General features: G+C 38.2%; 2 protein-coding genes across 4 annotated transcripts in view; one reads left to right on the top strand and one right to left on the bottom strand.

The window, feature by feature from the left end:
• CRPPA (CDP-L-ribitol pyrophosphorylase A) overlaps positions 1-22,356 on the bottom strand; it is a 336,123-nt gene that overhangs the window by 83,490 nt on the left and 230,277 nt on the right. The gene's annotated exons all lie outside the window — the stretch shown is intronic.
• LOC139037230 (thymosin beta-10-like) lies at positions 13,040-13,199 on the top strand. The gene has a single exon (XM_070473731.1). The coding sequence runs from the start codon at positions 13,040-13,042 to the stop codon at positions 13,160-13,162; it is 123 nt and encodes a 40-aa protein (XP_070329832.1). The 3' UTR covers positions 13,163-13,199.

Below are 22,356 nucleotides of genomic sequence, written 5' to 3'. Positions count from 1 at the left end.
ACAGATATGAGAGTTGAACCATAAAGAAGGCTGAGTGCCAAAGAACTGATGCTTGGAACTGTGGTGCTGGTGAAGACTCCAGAGAGTCCCTTGGACAGCAAGGAAGGAGATCAAACCAGTCAATCCTAAAGGAAATCAACCCTGAATATTCATTGGAAGGACTGATGCTGAAGCTAAAGCTCCGATAATCTGGTTACCTGATGTGAAGAACTGACTCATTAGAAAAGAACCTGAAGCTGTGAAAGATTGAGGGCAGGAGACAAAGAAGGCGACAGAGGATGACATGGTTGAATGGCATCATCGACTCAATGGGCATGAGTTTGAGCAAACTCCAGGAGATAGTGAAGGACAGGGAAGTCTGGCATGCTGCAGTCCATGGAGTTACAAAGAGCTGGACACAACTAAGCAACTGAACAAAACCAACAAAAAAGTTCGGAGGCAAATGATTTAAAAACCCAGAACACTTAATTTTGAAAACACTCCCTAAAGACAAAAGATGCTAATTAAGTTTCTTCTTCACATAATCTCTTTCCTTTTAAATAAAACTACAGTAGGAGATGGGCTTCCCTGGCCACTCAGCTGTTAGAGACTACACCTGCAATGCGGGCGACCCCAGTTTGATTCCTGGGTCAGGAAGATCCTCTGGAGAAGGGATAGGCTACTCACTCTAGTATTCTCAGGATTCCCTGGTGGCTCAGATGGGAAAGTATTTGCCTTGCAATGAAGGAGACCTGAGTTCGATCCCTGGGTTGGGAAGATCTCTTGGAGAAAGGCATGGCAACCCACTCCACTCTTCTTGCCTGGAGAAGCCCCATGAACAAAGAAGCCTGGTGGGCTACATACATACAGTCCATGGGGTCCCAAAGAGTTGGACAGGACTGAGTGACGAAGCAAAGCAAAGTAGGAGCTAAATAGCAACAGTAAATACATAATAATTTTATAAAAGCTGGGCATCTTATTACATGGGTCATCAAATGAAGAGTTATTTTGTTCGGAATTTCTGTGGGCGTGTTAAACAGTTGTGGTTTTCCAAGCACTGCAACTACCAAGCAAATTTTGTTGTATCTTTCTATACACCGACTGTACTAACTTCTTCCATCAACTCATAAGAGAGAAGATATGTTCAAGAAAACGTAAACAGCACAGAGAGGAGATTAACAAAGGTTGCTTGGCTGTCATCCAGTATAGAGGGGGGAAAAAAAATCCAACTTCAAATTTGACGGGAACTTGTTTAGGACATCTGAGTGTTTTTAAAGGCAGCTTTGAGGTCCTCTCCTTGGCTGCTGATGAAGCGGTCTGGCTGCTGGATTTAGGAACAGAGTAGTTACTTGGAAAGACTTTGGCACCTAGGAAACAAAGTAGAATGTACTGCAGGACAGTAACAGATGGAACTGACATACACGAAGAATAGTATGGCACTTGCAATGATTTTTTTTTTCTGCTGGCATCTGGGGATATTTAGGGAGGAGCCCAAATTGGGATATTAGTTATTCCAAAACCATATGAAGTACAGTTGTGAGCAGAACATCTGAAGATTCATACTTAACGCCTGTAATGCTTCAGAATTTAAAATAAAGAATTGTGGAATATGAAGACTAATGAAAACATCCATGCACACATACACACAATATTGGGAAAATAGTAGGATAAACCATTTTCCTTTGGTTTTAAGAAAAAAAAATGTAGTATATATACAGTATTATCAAAAACTTTTTATTCTCTGAGCCAGAATCATCTTTTGGATATCTCAGAGTACTTTTAAATTTCCTTCCTAAACAGGATCTTATATATCCAGTTGAAGGCAGAATATCAATGACTTGTTTTTCCATAATTATATCTCCCTCAGGATATTACTAAGATTATGTGACACATAAAAGTATTCAGTGAGCGCATGTATACTAAAAGATACATCTATCTACCAAGAGACAATAATTTGCTATTACTAAAATGCCTACATAAGCATTTTTAAAGATAAAGCTGCTAAACTACTACCAATGATAACTAATATTTATTTTGGATTTGGTACAGTGGTAAAGAATTCACCTGCTAATTCATGAGACCTAGGCTTGATCCCTGAGTTGAGAAGATCCCCTGGAGAAGGAAATGGCTATACCCTCCATTATTCTTGCCTGGGAAATTCCAAGGACAGAGGAGCCTGGCAGGCTATAGTTCATGCAGTCACAAGAGTTGGACATGACTTAGCCACTAGTAACAACAACCCTGTACACTCATTATACTGTTATAGCAACATGAAGAGCATTCACTGCATTGCATGACCTAGGCATCAAACCCTACATAAATCTGGTTCAGTCTCCATTTATGACAAAGGATATAAAGACATGGATAAGGAATTATAACCATTGTGTGTATCTTGGAGTGTCTCAAGTCTTATATCAATTTTGACACCATGTTAGAAAACCAAAGTCTAATTGCATAGTAAAACAGTGAGAGAAGTGATATGAAATAAATAGTTAAAATATTTCTATTTGATTCAAAGTTTTCAGAATCATGTTATACAGTTCAACAATTTTTCATTTTGTTAAAGCATTTTTTTTCCTGTCATGCTCTCCACTGAAACTCTGTGCTGCACTTAGTCACTCAGGCGTGTCCAACTCTTTGGGATTCCATGGACCACAGCCTACCAGGCTCCTCTGTCCATCGGGATTCTAGAGGCAAGAAGAATGGAGTGGGTTGCCATGCCTTCTTCCAAGGGATCTTCCCAACCCAGCAATCGAACCTAGGTCTCCTGCATTGCAGGCAGATTCTTTACCATGTGAGCCACCAGGAAAGCCCAAGAATACTGGAGTGGGTAGCCTATCCAGTAACCTATCCCTTTCTCCAGGGGAACTTCCTGACCCAGAAATTGAACTGTGTCTCTGGCATTGCAGGCAGATTCTTTACCAGCTGAGCTACCATTTTTCTTTGTTTCTTAGCACTGTATTCTTTGATTAAACCAAAAAAAAAAAAAGCTGTATTTTGAAATTAAGAATTTAAGTCTTAATTTGAAATTAAGAAATTAACTCGAAGTTGCTAGTGGTAGACTGTATAAAGTTTCCTAAAGGTGTCCTTGTTCAAATCGTAGAAATTGTGGATTTGCTAATTACTCCTTTACATGGCAAACAGTTTTTCAGATGTGCTTAAATTAAGGACCTCAAAATGGGAAGATTATCCTAGATTATCTGGCTGAAGTGAATGCAATCACAAGAGTAGTTATAAGAGGGTAGGAAAAAGGTTTAGAATGAAAGGTGTGACAGTAGAAGCATACTGAAGCGATGCTCTTTGAAGATGGAGGAAAAGGCCAGAGAAAGGAAAGCAGGCAGCCTTCATATACTAGAAAAGCAAAGTCAAGGCACCCTCCCCTAAAGCCTTGAAAAGAAATATAACCATGTTGACACCCTGATCTGAGGACGTTTGATCTTAGAAACTATAAGATACTAAACAGTGCTGTTTTAAGTCCCACAGTTTTATGCCATTAATAGCTAGTTATATTAGCAATAGGAAACAAAGTTGCTCAGTCATGTCCGACTCTTTGTGACCTCATGGAGTATACAGTCCATGGAATTCTCCAGGCCAGAATACTGGAGTGGGTAGCCTTTCCCTTCTTGAGGGGATCTTGCCAACCCAGGGATCGAACTCAGGTCTTCCACACTGCAGGCAGATTTTTTATCAGGTGAGCCCCTAGGGAAGCCCAAGAATACTGGAGTGCGTAGCCTAGCCCTTCTCCAGTGGATCTTCCTGACCCAGGAATCAAAAGGAGGTCTCCTGCAATGCAGGTGGATTCTTTATAAGCTGAGCTATCAGGGAAGTCCAGCAATAGGAAAGTAACATATTTTTCTAAACATTCGTGGGGTAAATAATATCTAAATCTGTTTCAGAAACCTCTTTAAAAAAAAAAAAAAAAAAACCTATTCTTGATGTTAATTTTCATCAGCAGAGAATTCTCCATAGAATGACCAGTAATACTGGCCATTAAATTTGGAAAGATTGCATTCACTGAACATATTTATATGAAAAAAAGCTATGCTTTCTTAACATCAGCAATAAAATCATAATGTCATAAATCAAAGGAAAGTTTACTAAAATTCTTAGTTTTTTAAAAGAAATATATAATTCACAGAAGTATATAAAGTTTTAGTCAAATGAAATGTTATAATAATTACTTGATAAATATGTTAGACCATATAATATATAGACTGCAGCCTCTCAACCCACCTGCACATTATCATCACCTGGGGAATTCAAGCGATAAATTCCATTTCCTGACCCTACCCTGAGAGACTCTGATTTAACGGTTTGGGGTAAGACCTAGACATTAGTATGCCTTGAGAGGCCATATAGCTAGGAAGGGCTGAGAACAAGCAATATAATCTTTAGTACAAGTCTATAACCCTTAATTAGTAATAAAATTCAGTTGAGAGATAAAAGGTTCATAGCTACAATATAAGAAGGCAACAAATACATTACATAGGCGTATACCTGCTATGCTCTCTGTTATATTAGAGAATGCTGAGCTTCATATATAATGATAATGGTAGATTTATTGATTGAATCATAAGTGTTTGCCTAATTTTTCTAATCTCATTAGATGCTTATGTAGCAATATTACTCACTGGTTGAAGTATATGGGAAGTATTTTAAAGAAAATATTACATTAAAATTTAAGACTTTCTTAACAGAAAAAACTGAATATGGACTACAGACCTTAAAAACATGTTTATTTTCCAAATTAAAATATTAATATGAATAATCAGTATCCATTAAAATGTTCTAATAAAAAATTAGAATCTGTCTTGTTATCACCACAACAAAATTTACAGGGGTAAGAATACACAGATAATGATAAAGGTCAAATTCATTAATTTTGTTAATCATCATGTGTCTTCTTTACCAAGTTTCAAGCTTTAAGATATAAACAAAACAAATTATGTGGTATTAAATGCACCAAAACAAAAACAGAAACTTAATGGCATGAAATCAGCAATTTTCATTGCTATAATCCAAGCTTTTTCATTATGGTACATTTTTTTTTCTCAAAATATCATTCCATTTGAAAATGGAGCATTTTTCCCAAGTCAAAAAAAAGGCATAAATTATTAAATTAATGCAAGAATGTGATACTTGTTATTCCACAACCTATGTATAAGTATCTTCCTCTACACATGTAACAATGTTTCTTTATACTAAGAAACATTTAGAAATAGTATAAACACTAAATATTAGCAAACCAAAGAGCAGTTGCTCATATTCTTCAACAAGTATCAATTATTTCTTAAATCAGACCATTTATTTACAGTAAATAACTTACACAGATTTTTAATCTATTCCATATAGAGTGCATACACACAGAAACAATGTAATTAATCACTACTGAGCAACAGAGCTAGTGTAATTTTGATTATCATCAGTATTTATTTCTCAGTCTGTAACCTAATGTCCAACTGTTAGAAAGGATGGCAAACATTTACCACTGAACAATAAATAAAAACATATGTAATCCATACTCTGCATCTGTTTCATAAAATACCTCTTGACATGTAGCTGAAATACACTATTTCAGATTCTTCTATAATTGTCCAACTAATTAGTATTAGACAACCTTAATAGGGATAGCAGGAGAAATACCTTCTCTGGGATAAGTTATGTCAATGATTATATGCCTGAAATAATCTTAATTAGTATTAAAAGTTTAAAATTTTTTAAAGTTTATGACATAATTCCACAGTGATCAGAGAACAGTGCTGTATGATTTTAACAACTTTAAAGTATAAAAATTTTTCACCTTGTTTTATGTTCCTAGATATGTTCCAGTGTCTTCTAGTTCATAGTCTAGGAAAATTTGAATAGAATTTATATCCTACTGTTGTGTGAAAATTGTATAAATTTTAATTACATTAATTGGTTCATGGTTCCTTTCAGGTCTATTATATTCCTCTATTTTTCTGTATATTCATTCTATTAATTTTTGAGAGTTTTATATTGGAAGTGAAAAAAAAGTGAAAGTTGCTCAGTCATGTCTGACTCTTTGCAACCCCATGGACTATAAAGTCCATGGAATTCTTTAGGCCAGAATACTGGAGTGGATAACCTTACCCTTCTCCAGGGGATCTGCCCAACCCAGAGATCGAACCCAGGTCTCCTGCATTGCAGGCGGATTGTTTACCAGCTGAGCCATAAGAAAGGTCAACTAAAACTCTTAATTTATTTACTTAAAAAATAATTTTAATATATAGTGGAGCTATATGTAACTTTGTCCTGTATTTTCCAAGTCTCCTGTAAATATGTTATACTTTCATAATTTAAAAAAATAAAATAGAAAAAAATTAAGTTTATGATATATAAAAGGGTTTAATTGGAACTTTTAGTAGGTGGGTGGGTGGGTGAGGTAAATAAGTCACAGTAAAATTTCTTGTTTCAACAGAAAATGAAAAGTATAGACAGTCACTGTGGTTTATAAACATCATTTCAATAACATCCTAAAAATCAGCCCATTGGGAACAAAATCCCTCTGTAACAAAGTATTAAATAGATAAGATGCCATAAATTATCCAACAGAAATCTCTATAGTGTTACTCAAAATAAATTGGATGTAGATGGGACTTCAGAGAGCATCTACTCCACACTTCTCATTTTAAGAAGAGGAAATTGATGCTCAAAGAATTATATTTATCATTTTCATAGCAAATACATTAGTAGTGAAGCATCATTACTAGTGAAGCATCAGTACTGGCTTCTCGATTTCCACTTCCAAACTCTACTCACCCATAGCACTTTTTAAGCAATTAGAACTTACCCAAAGTTTAATAGTGAGTTGCGCTAAGATTTTTTTTTTCTTACCCTTTTGAACTTCTTCAGGCAACCCTATGTCCTTCCACTTTCAACACACTGCTCTACCTTAACTCAAAAAAATTAGGACCAAAAAGGGTCTGATGATACATCTTCACCCTTGTTAACTTCCATTCTGTGCCAGTGACAGAGTTGACAAAGTAACAAAAATTCCTTGAGATTTATTTAAGCCCTTTCTGTATCTGTCCAAAGAAAGAATTTACCAATAAAGATTGATAAAGAAAATGCTAAATCAAGTCTTAAACAATGAGGACATTATTGTCTCGATCTCCCAAGTGCTTTAAAATCAAGGTTCCAGTTCCCCGTCTCAAGAATGCAGGGTTTCTGCACCGTTTTCATTTGCTGTCATCAGTGTGGATTTCATCTGGAGATTACTTTGGTTTTTGTTGATATAGAAGGAATGGAGACTTTCCTATTTTCCTCTGGTGGGAGTGAAAATGGTTCTCCATAGGCTTCTCTTAAGAGTTTAAAAAAATTTCCCCGAAGCCTCCAAAAAATTTCTCCTTGGATCCCAACAGCCAGAACTCAGTTATACCCTAAAGCAATCATCAGCAAGGGAGAAAAGATCATCTTTAGACCAAACAGTACATCTCTGAAACAAAGGACAGGATGGTTTTCCCTATGACACATGACTTTATGCAATAAGATACTGAACAACATGTAGTTTCTATGAGAAAAGGAAGGAGGGGATCATAGTTGCTGAGCAGTCAGCCCTCAAAGTTCATTACTCCTTTAGCTACAAAATTTCCATACACAGCCTTATTGCCTTATATTCAAAACTCCTGGCCCTACACACATGCTCCTATCCCTTCCCTAAAGGAGAAGACTCAGCGTCTCATATGGTCCCTGCATTAAGCTTCAAGTCCAGATCCTTAGGTAACGGCCACTATTGCCAGTAGATCCAAATTGCTGAGAAACTCCATCTAAATGATAAGGTATCTACTCCTTCATATCTACACACCAATTAACAGTGGAATAAGACCAGCAAGCAACTATAAAAAGCAACCAAAAGTAATCATGGCTCCAAAAATGTGCTCATACTCTCTTCCAGGACAGGGGAAGAACAGATTTCCAGTCTGGAAAAGGAACAAGTTCTTGGGTGGCCCACATTTCTGCTCTCTACCGTCATCCATTTTCCTCTATGGACACATTGCTGAATGTGGCGATCACGTGCATGCCCAGTTGCTTCAGCTGTGTATGACTCTCTGTGACTCCATGGACCATAACCCATCAGACTCCTCTGTCTATAAAGCTTCCTGGCAAGACTATTGGAGTGGGTTGCCACTTCCTCCACCAGGGGCTCTTCCCAAGCCGGGGATCAAACCTCCATCTGTGTACCCTCCACTGGCAGGTGTATGCTCTGCTGCTGAGCAACCTGGAAAGCCTGAACGCAGCTGTCAGGCAAGATCTAAGAAATATTTTTAATATTCTAGTCTATAATTTAATATTTTTTCTCATATACAAGAAGTTGGAAATGAAGTATTTAAGTAAAAGAAAGCTTTTGTTCCATAACTTCCACTTTTCAGAAAAGGTTTTCCAGTTACAATTTAGAAAGGATGCCATACATAATTAGTCAATAAAAAGAAAACCTTTCTTTTTTCAATTTCATAATGCTAGCAAAGTTAAAAACAAAATTTCAAATAGATTTAATTGGTATAATCAAATGTTAATCAATGATGTAGATGTTAAATGACAAAGATGAGGTTGTCCTTGCTCAGGTATTACCCTCCTGCTATCAAGCTTATTACTTTAGGCCCTTTGAGCATATGGAGCTTATGATTTCCTTTCTGCTTTACTTGTATGTGTCTAATCAGTCATGGTACACTGAAAATACAAACCCAGTCACTAAGCAGATTTCTAGGGTATTTTCTGTTCCCAAACCCTTAACTTCATGATATTTCTGGACTATGGCCCAACAAGTACATTAACAGCTTTTTGCTTAGTTTAGACAGAAAGATGTTTTATTAATATTTTAATAACCCATGCTAGAACAAAGGAAAGGTATGAAATAGGTAATTTTCCTGATTCCCTTTCATGCCTAATTTCTGCAAATTAACTTTATACTAGCTATTTCGTTTTTCTGTTAACCTTAAAACACCTAAAGCAACTCATTAAACAAACAGCAAGTATCAACAGTAATCAGCTCAATTATAGCTATCATGAAGAAAAAACAGATACACAAAACATTAGGAAAACCCTCAAGGCTCCATGTAAAAAGAAATACAACCACAACTTGGTATATACATACACAATCTGATAGTTTAGAGAGCACATGGAATGGAGAAAACTTTAATAATAATTTCTTAAGAACTGCAGAGTGAATGTAGAAGATACATAGATTGATGAGAGGCTGGAGAGTCAAATGTTTTCCACAGAAGCCAAACCAGGAAAAGCATCAGGAAGGATCTGGAGGTTTGTATGGCTGAAGCAGATACTTGTGTTAGAGATCAGTGAGCATGTATAAAAGTTGGGAAGTGCAAATACCCAGGATGACCACCTCAGGCTGCATTGTGACCTAGCTTGTTATCTTAGATAAATGAAGAGTTCTTCAATGTGAGGAGGAAACACATGATTTTGGATGAAGTCATGATCTTCATCTATAAGTAATATTTACTTTGTGTTATTTTATAGCTAGGGAAATGAGAACAAATGTGTGGTGTGAGACAAATATATGGCAAAGCAGAGGAGTGTTTTAAAAAAAGATGAGCCTCAAAGTACATGCTCAATGACACAGATATTGGTATGGTTTCAAAACCACACTCAGTGAAATGGTTAGTATACATCTGCTGCTGCTGCTAAATCGCTTCAGTCGTGTCCGACTCTGTGTGACCCCACAGATGGCAGCCCACCAGGCTCCTCTGTCCCTGGGATTCTCCAGGCAAGGACACTGTAGTGGGTTGCCATTTCCTTCTCCAATGCATGCGTGCATGCTAAGTCACTTCAGTCGTGTTCGACTGTGTGACGCCATGGACAGCAGCCCACCAGGCTCCTCTATCCACGGGATTCTCCAGGCAAGCATACAGGAGTGGGCTGCCATTTCCTTCTCCAGTATACATCTATGTATACATAATACATTCAAACAATGTTTCCTACAGTATTGCAATTGTTAATATTAGAGGACTAGATATCAGACTGGCTTGAGAGTCTATTCTACATCTGCCTCTGATAGCAGCAAGACCATGGGCCACTTACAGAAACTCCCTAAGCCTCAGCTTCCTCACACCATGGTGATAACCCCCTAACAAGGTCATTGTAATCATAACACTGGTTTCCCTGGTAACTCAATGGTAAAGAATCTGCCTGACAATGCAGGAGATGTGGGTTCAATCCCTGGGTCAGGAATACTCCTGGAGAAGGAAATGGCAACTGACTCCAATATTCTTCCCTGGGAATCCCAAGGACAAAGGAGCCTGGTGGGCTACAGTCCATGGAGTTGCAAAGAGTCGGACACAACTTAGCAACTAAACAACAACAGAAACAACAATCATAATATCAGGTAATGATCCTAGAAACCTAAATTCAGTGTTAGAACATCGTACTTTCTCAGTAAATAATAACATTATTTGTCATCATCAACTGCCCAACTTCTCAAAAAGTATAATCGATATTAAATTGCATTTACTTTCATGCACATTTCAAAAGAAGTATCTCATTTTACAAAGATAATCTGAAGATAATGACATAATGACAATTGTGTCATACTTTCCAACCCAAATGTATTTTATAATAACAACTGACTAATACATGCTGGGTCTTTCAGCTCCATGAGAAGTTTCTAAATAAGTTCAAAGAACCATTATTTCAACTTTTCTAGCAATAATAATGAAAAAAAGAAGAAAAATAGAAAAAGGAAACAAAAAAAGGTCAATTTAAATGCAACTGAATGACTTCCACACAAACATTTAGTATGTCTCAACATCATCATCTCCTGGCCCCTGGAGGATAAGCACATGAATAATCATGTAGATTTCAGAGGCTGCAGTTTCTTCTCTTTGGCTGATACAGGTCATCAGGACCAGAGTGAATCTTAGCACAAGCACAGCTGAGACTATCTCACTCGCAACCAGTGTAGTAACAAGGAAAGATGTCCCCTAAACGTGAATAAATGCACAACACATGTGCCGGTGGAAACCTGAGCACTCACGGCAGCCAATTAACAATAGGAGCGCCGTTTTGCTGCGACCAGATCTCATTTAAAATTCAGAGATAAAAAGTACCCAAAATAAATGTAAAATGTGCATCCATTCCTGCCCAGACAATAATACTGTCTGGAAAACTGTGGCTGCATATTTACCATCTGGCAACTGGGAAACATTAGCAATGGAGCAGCTAGCTGCTTGAGCAAGAGCTACCACATACCCACATGCACGGAAAATCTGAATCAGCAACAAAGTCAGAAGCATATGTCCTGCCAAAGAATGAATATTCAGTGTTGCCAGTACCACACAGGTTGAATTAAACGCAAAAGCCAAGAACTCTTACAGTTCGACACTGATATTCTGCCTGACAGCAACATCAAAGATTAAAACATAGCAATAATATAGGATAATCCCTCAAGTGTTTGTATATAGTTAGTGTGAGGAAATGAATCAGAGACTAGTTACAATCTTCAGAGGAATGGCTTTTCTGAGCAGGAAAGGCTACTGTAAACGAAGAGAATACACATCACACAGAGAATCCCCAAGTGCATACATACGAGGCAAACTGGCTTTGGAAATCCTTTCCAAAGATGCAATGACTTTAGCCTTTAAAATTTGAATGTTAATTTCTCTCTCTCTCAAGTCTTAAAATGTAAGTATCGCTACCCTAAAACCATTCAGCATTAAGAATCAGTAGAAGGACTCTCTGATACTAAGTATATATTCCCATATCTCTCATACAACTGCTCTTTGCTTTATCATAGTCTATATCAAGATCAAATTTAAAAGTTCAAACACAGAAAACTAGACTTGCAAACATGAGGCTAAAATGAAAGTTCATCCAAACATATAAACATCAAATCAGCCTGCAGACACGTAAACCAAATGTCTACCTGCTAGCATGTGCATTTACCCTGACAAGGTCCTGTTTTCATTGCTCCCACTGTTTCATTTCAAGGTATCTGGCCAAGGTTAAGCTAGAAACCTATTTTTAATTGCTGACTTTTGATAAGAAGACATCTCTAACTTGGAAATACTGCTTCAAATAATGTATAATGCAGAGAAATTATGGTCTGAATCTCTTGTAAGCATCAGAAACAAAGAATTAGGTACAGTGCAGTTTGGATCATTGTGTTACCAAATGAACCAAGTGACTGTAATTAAACAATAAGCATTCCTAATCGATTTATTCCATTTGGCTTCCCCTGGGTAACTGACAATAAAAAGAAATCTTCCAAAAAACACAGGTCTGGTCGTGCTTTTCCTGCAGTTGCAAACTTTCCAAGGCCTTCCTTGTCTTTAGAAGCAGCAACTATTAGTGTGGCTTTTGGGGCCAACATCAATCTGGCAATCCCACAGCGAGGAGAAGAGGTTTTCCCAACATTGCCAAGAATGAGGACCCTTATCAATGTCACAACTGCTCACAGACTATACACCATCCTGCATGGTGAACTTGTAGATAACTTTCAGTAGTTATCACCTGAAGAATGCATACTAAGAATGAAATTAGTAAAGACTTCATCAATTATAACATCTGCATATATATGAAAATAGTATGTATAATTACTATCTACACAAAATTTTGAGATCAGAAGAGGTTTGAAGACCTCTATAGTGGCTTTCTACCTCATAGTTGAGGCAAAAGTTTTGCTCAGCCGTGTCCAACTCTTTGTGACCCCATGGATTGTGGCCAGCCAGGCTCCTCTGTCCATGGAATTTTCCAGGCAAGGATACTGGACTGGGTGGTCATCCCCTTCTCCAGGGGAATCTTCCCAACCCAGGGATAGAACCCAGGTCTCCTTCATCGCAGGCATATTCTTTTCCACCCGAGCCACCACGGAAATCCTTACGGTTAAGGAACCACTCATACAGTGCAAAGAATAAGAAGTGAGGAATTCTTGGGCACGGTTGTTGTTCCACTGCCTAGCACTACGCTTGCAGGAAGTGTGCTGTGTCTATTTGCTAAAAGAATGAGATAGATCTCTTGCTGAAGCAACACCAGTGAGAGCAGCAGGACTGTAGGCTTGGAGCGTAACTTCTTGGATTGTTTTAAGAAAATGGCAGACAAGCTGAACATGGGGGAAATGGCCAGCTTCAATAATGCCAACCTGAAGATGGAGACACAGGAGAACACCCTGCTGGCCAAAGATATCATTGAGGAGGAGAAGAAAGCAAAGTGAACTTTCCTAAGGACCTGAGGAATTCTCCACCCCATCATCTTAGAGAGCCCAGTCATGACGTGGAGTAACAGTCACCTGCAAGATGGACACAAGTGACAGGTTGCGCTGTGAATCCAGGTACTCCACGCTGATGCCACTGGCCCATGGGCCTTTGAGGGGACCCTCCAAATGGACTGCCCTGTGAGTGGGTTTGAACAAGGACGGCTACAATAATAACTGCAATGTGGCTGAAAAGAATGTGCAATGAGTGATTTTAGTTGTCTGATTAATGTAAGCAAATTGAACTACGTATGAGTTTGCCAGACAGAAAAAACACCTCCCTGGTTTGACCTGGTATTATAAAAAAGTATTTTTATGATTAATGAAAATAAAACACATCTCATGACAAAAAAAAAAGAATGAATGGCTTTAGACCACAGTTTCAGTCATAGTTACTAAGCTTTGGGACTCTGCGTTAGCTGTCTCCTCTAGTGGACTGCTCACTCAGGTATCCACAAGGCTCCTTCCATCAGTTCCCTCAAGCCTCTGCTTAAATTCCACCTTTTAAATGAGGCAAACCCCCATGCAGGATTCTTAAGACCCTCTAAGTTAGTTCACTGGATTTTCTTTCCTCTGGTGCTAATCACTCAACGACTCTCTAAATTACTATCGAATTTTTTTTGTTATTATTTTTCCTTTGTCTCCCACTCATTAGAAGGCAAGTCCCACAAATAGAGAGATTTTCTGTGACTTCCTCACATTCTAAAACAGTGCCTGGATGGGACCTCTTTGGTGGTCCAGTGACCGAGACCCTGACCTTCCAATGCAGGTAGCGCAGGCTGGGTTCCTGGTTCAGGAACTAAGATCCCACATACCATGTATGGCCAATAAACAAACAAATGCATGTATATTGTGTGTGTGTGTGTGTGTGTTTGGGGGTGTGTGTGTACACACTATGCCACCTGGGCAGCCCTTGTGTGTGTGTGTGTATGCACACACACATATATACATATATATAAAACAATGCCTGGCATAATGACATTTTAGCAGTGACTCAATCTTTGGATAAATCATGTCTTTTTGTTGATGCTGATCCTTCCTCTATAAAAAAATAAGGAATAAAATCTCTCCTACTTCATTTACAGAGTGGTTTGAGGATCAAGTGAATGTGATCCAACCACTGTTCTGAAATATATTTAAGTAAACTTGTAATTCTTTCACATGGGATAATGCAAGTGAAGCGGGTGAAAGAAGTAAGACTACCCTCTCCCTCGTAGAGGCCTACAGTTTGGGAATGATACTTCACTGACATGACTTGAGAGCTGTAACTAGAAAGATAGGTTACATGTTTCAATTACAAATTATAAGCCATCCTACTTTAACTTGGAACTTTTTTTTTTTTACCTAAAATACCTTTAGTTTCCCAACTGAGTTCAGCGTGGTTCTCTGCCATCATAGATATGATGGTTAGTCGTGGCTAGGTTAAGGTGCCCAGTTTGGCAAAAACTAGTCTAGATCTGGATGTGGAGGTATTTTTCAGATATAATTAATATTTACAATCAGTTTGTTAGGCAGAGCAGATTATCGTCCATAATGGGTGGGCCTCATCCAATCAGTTGAAGACTTTAAGAGCAATGACAGAGGTTTCACAAAGAAGGAATTCTGCCTCAGGACTGAAGCCTGCCTGGACTTCCTAGTCTGCCTGCCAGCCTGCCTCCCATAGAGATTTCAGACCTGCTGATTCCCACAATCAAGCGGCAACCTCTCTCTACCCCCACACATATCCTATTGGTTCTGTTTCTCTGAAAAGTCCTGACTAATACAATAGAGTTCTAGTGACTGAAGCTTTAGAAACAATGCTAGTGATTTATCTTCTTAAGAGGAAAAGCAACACGCTCAATGTCATTAAGTTACTGCTTCTGGAGACTAGCTTGACATATTTAATGCACAGATTTTAAGTGTAAAGTTCAGTAAGTTCTGAAAAATACAACTGTATATCTACCATCTCCATTAATGTACAGAACATTTCCATCACCACTCTTGCCTTTTTCCACTGTTCTGATCTCTATGACAGATTAGTTTTGTCTGTTACAGAATTTCATATGTAAGAATTCATGCAGTACTCTCTTGAAAACGGCTTCTATTGCTTAACCATGTGTTTGAGATTCAACCACATTGTCAAGTATATCTATAGATTTAATTTTTAACTTTTATGTTTAGGTTTCTGATCACCTTGAACGTTTGTATTAAGTAAAAAGTGGAGGTTGAAGTTCACTGCTGTCTGGTAACTCTTTCCAAATGTTTTAGAACCATTTGTTGAGAATATATTCTTTTCCCTATAAATCACCTAGAGGTCTTTGTAAAAATCAATTCACTATGTATGTGTGTGTCTATTTTTGACTCTCTAGTTTGTTCAGTTCCTCCTTCTTATACCAATTTCACATAGGTTTAATTCTGTACTCTTAGGATTCTTTAAATCAGCTGGTATCGATCATGCAATTTTATTATTTAAAAAAAAATAGTTACAGCTATTCTAAGCCCTTCGCATTTTCCATATATATTTGAAATCAGTTTTTATTTTAAAAAATCAGTGCCTGTTGCTATTTTGATTTGGATTGCACACAATTAAAGCTCAGTTGGTAGACAACTCTTCATTTTGTCAGTCCAGGAACATGATATGTATCTTTACTTCAGTTCAGTTGCTTACTTGTGTCCAACTCTTTGTGATCCCATGGACTGCAGCATACCAGGCCTCCCTGTCCATCAACAATTCCAAGAGTTTACTCAAACTCCTGTCCATCGAGTCGATGATGCCATCCAACCATCTCATCCTCTGACATCCTCTTCTCCCACCTTCAATCTTTCCCAGCATCAGGGTCTTTTCCAGTGAGTCAGCTCTTTGCATCAGGTGGCCAAAGTATTGGAGTTTCAGCTTCGGCATCAGTCCTTCCAACGAATATTCAGGACTGATCTCCTTTAGGATGGACTGGTTGGATCTCCTTGCAGTCCAATAGACTCTCAAGAGTCTTCTCCAACACCACAGTTCAAAAGCATCAATTCTTCGGTGCTCAGCTTTCTTTATAGTCCAACTATCACATCCATACATGACTACTGGAAAAACCACAGCTTTGACTAGACAGACCTTTATTGGCAAAGTAATGTCTCTGCTCTTTACTATGCTGTTTAGGTAGGTCATAACTTTCCTTCAAAGGAGTAAGTATCTCTTAATTTCATGGCTGCAGACACCATCTGCAGTGATTTTGGGGTCCAAAATCACCTTACTTACTTGGTATTAATTAATTTCTCTCAGTAATATTTTGTAATATTAAGTATAGACATCTTAAAGATTTTTCTAAACTAATATTCCTAAGGCTTTTATGTTTTATTAGTGATAGTTTAATTTTTAACTTTAGTTTCCAAGTTGTGGCTAGAATATGAATAAAATTTTTCTGTATTTTCTGTATATTTAAAATATAAAAAGCAATATGCCTCCAAAGTTAATTAGCTCTGGGACTTTAAAAAAATACATATTAAAAACCCATGAAATTAATATTCTATATAGCATAATGTAAAAAATGTTGCTTTACTTCTAAGGTAAATTTAACTCCAATAAACTCTAATCATAATTTGGAATACACTAATTCTCTCAACCACAGAGTCTCCCATAGATCAAAAAATAAAAACATCATGATCTTAGGTCACTACACTTATAAGCGTGGGCTTCCCGGGTGACACTAGTGGTAAAGAACCTGCCTCCCAATGCAGGAGACACAGGTTCCATTCCTGAGTTGGAAAGATCCTCTGGAGGAGGGCATAGCAACTCACTCCAGGATTCTTGCCTGGAGAATCCCCATAGACAGAGGAGCCCAGCGGGCTACAGTCCATGGGGTCGCAAAGAGTTGGACATGGCAGAAGCAACTTAGTACACGCTTATCAACTTGGGAATAAATGGAATAAACACTCTAGTATAACTGCCGCAATTATAAAAGATGTCAAATGTCAATCTCATTTTTTAAAAGAAGCTTTATAAATCAGTGCAGAGGCAGGACACAGGGACCCCAAGGCACAGCTCCTCTATGTGTTCCACCCCATGGTGTGAAAGTGGCCAATTTATGTAGCATTTTCTTCTTCATTTATGCAGGATCCTCTCTCCCTACTCAGTTGGAACTTAGAACTCTCCCAACTTCTTCACCACCAACACCAAGTTTCTTCTCCTTCAACAAGTAGCAGTAAATATGAGTTTTCATACTTTGGGGATGAATAATTTCAATAAAACTGAAATTTATCAATGGCAAAATTTACCAGGAGCAGACAATTTAAGCCTTAATAATAGAATCAAACACCTGTTCATCTATGTTAAAAAAAAAAAAATGTTAGCAAGCAGATGAAGAGCCACAGTGATAGAAGGCAACAAACTGGCCTTTACATCACACTGGGAATTTACCTGGAAGAAACCTAATTTAGCCCTTTCAAGCTATGTTGTAAAGTCCTCTCTAGGACTGTGAATCTACCTCTTTATTGTCCAGACACAACACTATTGTCCTGAGATACAAAACACGGAGTTTTCTCTAAGTGGCTGAAATAGGACACTTTCATCTCTGACTCCTTCTAGAATATGGAGACCCCTGTGTCCAAGTAGAACACAGAGGGCCCATTGGAGATCTTCTCTGTATAGATCACTCTACTCTGCCCCCAAAGAGATTTTACACACATATGTACTTTTTTAAATGATGAATTTCCAAGCTCCCTTAACCATGTCTATCCACATCCTTTTTGCCTCCTTATCTTTCCCTAAGTTTGATGATAAGGCTTCTGACAAAGAAGCACATTGTGGAATTAAAAGCTCTCTGTCAACACAAACATAAAAGTCTTATGAGAAAAGAGAAAATTCTATAGGAAAGTTTTCTCTACCTAGAACAAGCTAGGTGAAGGAAAACACTAACTTCGGATTTACTTTTTGTTTTATTTTGCTGTGGTTTACATGAAGAAGCTTTTGTTTCTCTGTGTATGTTTAACTGAGTTGCAAGAGTATAAGGTATATTTTCCTTTAAGGTCAAGATAAAGAGGATCCTACAGCTAAGATGACCAGATAGAACAAGAATCAGTGGTCTGATCCACCTTAATACTGAGAAACTTGTGCAAACTCAGAAACTCTGCTCTGTGAGTTTAAGAGTTTTCTTTCATGTGTTTTGGTGGAGGGACAGGGGGTCTTAAAGTATGGCATATTTTCTAGGGATGTTGTTGGGGAGGTGGCTTCTGGGAATCGGTGGGATGAGAGACTGGAAAAGAGATTTTGCAGTCTGAAACATCTACCCAGATCATTCTGAAACGATGGGTTCCTGCACTAGCACTGTGATTACCCCATCCCCACAAAGACTCATGGGGGCAAATTATTTAAAAAAAAAAAAAAGGCATGAAAAACACTGTTTATAATATTCTTCATAATATACAATTAGAAGTCCAACCCAAAACAAAGTAAGCTACAAATGATCCCTGGAAGCAAAGTTAAGCAGATAATGAAGGTGAATGCTATTACAGAAACAGTGTTCTGGCTCCCTGGTGCTCTCTGGAATGTACCCCACTAAGCCAGCTCTGTCGGTGAAACACAGCAAGCATCTAAGAACAATTCTTTCTGGAACCAAGTATTTCCATAGAGATTTTGTTTGTTTGTTTTAATAGGGTTAATTTTTAACCTAACTTCAACTTTTAGTCTGTTTCTCTGCAAACTTCAGTTTTACAAATACAGCCCCACCTGCAGCTGATGAAGGCAGCCCAGCTCAGGAAGCTATCTGTCTAGGTCTCAGAGATGCCACAGCCAGTGTCAGATGCGATCACGCTAACAAGGATACTTCCCAGAAGGGCAGAGCATGGCCTCAGCTTAGTAGTAGTGGTCAAAGTTGCTCAGTTGTGTCTGACTCTTTGCAACCCCATGGACTATATGGTCTATGGAATTCTCCAGCCAGAATACCAGAGTCAGTAACTGTTCCCTTCTCCAGGTTATCTTCCCAGCCCAGGGATCGAACCCAGGTCTCCCGCATTGCGGGCACATTCTTTACCAGCTGAGCCACAAGGGAAGCTTGGCTTACCCCATTTAAAATGATGCAGACCAAGTCCTGGCAAGTCTTTAACTTCATTCCAGACAGGAGTTAGGACTGAGAAAGTACAGTGATACTCAGACGGGAAGGTGCCAGGGCACAACCTTTAAAAGAATGGCATTGCTGTTGAGGACGCAACATAAACTGGTTAGAACCAACTATGTCCCAGATGGAAGAGGACTGACTTCCACTAGACCTTGCACAAAGCCAAGAACCAAGTTTTGGCAGCCATAACCTTGGACGTGACCTGGGAGGTGACCACTGTCTCCTGCCCCAATTTCTTCCCTGCAACAATATGGTAGAGCAAGGGGTCTTCTATAAAAAGCTTCTTCCCTCCATCGGACTTTTGCTCAGGCAATGTCTTCAGGCTCTGCTCTGCAAGCCCCTCCCACCTCTGCACGTCCATTCTTGTCACTCCATGGATACAGACCATTCGCTTTGCCTGCACTCTTCACTCCTCGGTAAAACCTAAAGACAAAGTCTGGTCCTGGGTTTCCAAGACACCCAAGCCAGGATGCCTTCGGTTCACATGCCATTCTCAAGGAAAGACCTGCCAATCTCCATGGCCTCAACATTTCATCCCTAAACATCCAAGAAGTGAAGGTTGGAGCATAAAATAACCTGAACAAGAATACCAACTACTTAATCAGAAGTCCACTAAATGTTAATAATTTAACATTTTGGACAGCATGTATGGCATTTTTTTAAAATTTAAGAATCTCTTCTATAAAAGTCTCATTGAGTAGGTGAACACTGGGGTGCATTTGAAGTCCAAATCCAGTTCAGCTACTTATTAGCTTATGGCATGGGGGAGTTAAAGTCTGCGGGCGTGGAATTTCTCACCAGTGTACAGTGGAACTATTAGCACTCACATCACAAGACTTCTGAAGTTTCAACAAGAGTGTATATAAATGTGCACAGCACATGCAGAGATTAGAAAGTATAGCCCTCTTTCCATGCTACCTGAATGGCTAATTTTAACAAATGCCCTTCATTTTGCAGATCTACTTATGTAGGCATGGACAGTAGAAACTTAAAAAAAAAAAAAACAAAAAACCAACCAGAATATACAAAGAGAGTTCATGGAGTTATTTTAGGCTGAGAAAAGAAATCTGTAGATACATTCACTATAAAAGCAGAGGTATTTTCCAGAAGAACATGGCAGATTAAATTTCAAAAATAGAGTCTCAAACCTGAACATTTGCAAAGAATTTCAGAAGTAAGTCCTAGTTAACAAAACAGCTATCTTTACTGATCAAGGAAGAAGATCTGTTCCTATCACATCAAACTTTCTGGTAACAGGAAAGCAGCCATCACTCAGTTTCACCTTCTGGGAACAGCAAAGACAGTGAACACATGGATGACTCAGAGTTTTGCTGCCATCTTCATAGTAACAAGTCTCCTCATAACCTTGCATGCATGTTATTTTAATACACAAAGTATGCCAACCCTGCTAAGTACTCAAATGCTGACAATCATGTTTTAGTGAAAAACAATGGCACTTTGTTCATCTTCTAACAGTTGGGAAAACCCCTTTAAAAAAACAAAATCCTACCCAGGTCAAACAGAACAAGGCAAACAGGATAAATGTAACACACCCACATCGTGAATACACCATTGTGAATCTGAGCAAGGTTTCAGGTACAGAAGGAAAACCTAGTTATGGAACCAAATCACACACCTGTGTGTGTGAGAAGGGCAGACACTACTCTTAGGGCAGCAGATGGGGACCAGGCAGGAGGCTGGTATAGAGGCATCAGGCTTTCCATTGGGTATAATAGTTTAAGTTTAAAACCATGTGAATTCACTTTTTCTCAAAAAAAAAAAAAAAAATCAAAATGGAAACACAAATCTACAAATCTTGACATTGTCTCATTTGCAAAAACAACTGAGCCTTCAATTCAGGACAGTCACCTCCTTCATTCCTTTAGATGTCAAACTTTATATCTTCTACTGAAAAATTAGGGGCTTGAGTATTGTACAGTATAAAATTATGAGAACTGCAGAACTCTTGGCACATAAGTACTCTGCACAAATCTCTGTACAGAAATGATAAAATTCTAGCACAACTTCTAGCAGGGGGGAAAAAAAACAAAAAACCACTGCCAGTAGAACATACTGTTGTTCCAGCCAATACAAGGGGATAAGCCCCTGATCTTAACCCTTCCCCACTTCCTCATTCTCCCTTTAAAAGGCCCAGTCACCTAAACACAGACTGAATGGAACTCATTTGCTCCTCCCAGGATTCAGTCAGTAGTTACTGAAAAAAATCTGTTTTCATAGCTGAAGCTAGTGTCTGGCTTTTTTAAAAAAATCTTTGACAGCAGTGCCTTTGATATGTATAAAGAATACGTCCGAAGACCCTAATTAATTCTTAAAACCTTGTTTAGCATCATAGCACAAAATTGTCCCAGTTAAATGAATTAGAATAGAATAAGTAAAATATTTAATTGATGCCCTTAAGTCTTCTAGCAATTCTATAAACACACATACACCACTTGAGTCTAAGTTGCAAACCTGCAGAATGAGCCAAGAAAACATTAATCTTGTAAACACACACTAAAATTATTTTTGTATCACCATTAAAATAAAATTCTCTCAATTTCCATGGAGAATTTGTGCTGTTTTTCCATTGTTTGTATTGTTTTTGTTTTCATATTATTTGTACTTGTTTCCTGAGTATATGCTCAGAACATGAAGTTTTTAAACTTCAGGAAAGGTTTTTTTCTGACTTTGTGTCTTTGCACTGACTAGAGAACTCATTAATGTAGATCTATTAATGGTGTTTCTGGTATCCAGATTTTGTTAGTTTCACAGTCTAACAAACAATCAGACATTTCACTCTAATTTATTCCAAAACCATCATCTTAAGACTTCTCAATTCCAAAAGAAATGCCTTTCCTTCTGTGGGCATTGCTACTTTTCTACAAATAAATTTCTGCTACCTCAGATGAGCTCTCATGCAAGAAGCAAACTGGCTATGCTTCAGTACTTACTAAAGGGCATATTTCTCATTATTATAGGGACTCAAATGAATGCCTCTGCATAACCACAGACTGTTAAGGGTTAAGGATGTTGAAAAGCACTCTCTCACACTAGAAACTGGAAATGTTATATTTT

Source organism: Odocoileus virginianus, chromosome 1 (assembly GCF_023699985.2).
Source record: "Odocoileus virginianus isolate 20LAN1187 ecotype Illinois chromosome 1, Ovbor_1.2, whole genome shotgun sequence".
NCBI lineage: Eukaryota > Metazoa > Chordata > Mammalia > Artiodactyla > Cervidae > Odocoileus > Odocoileus virginianus.
Note: the sequence above shows the minus strand (reverse complement) of the source record. Positions and strands in the feature narration are given on the sequence as shown.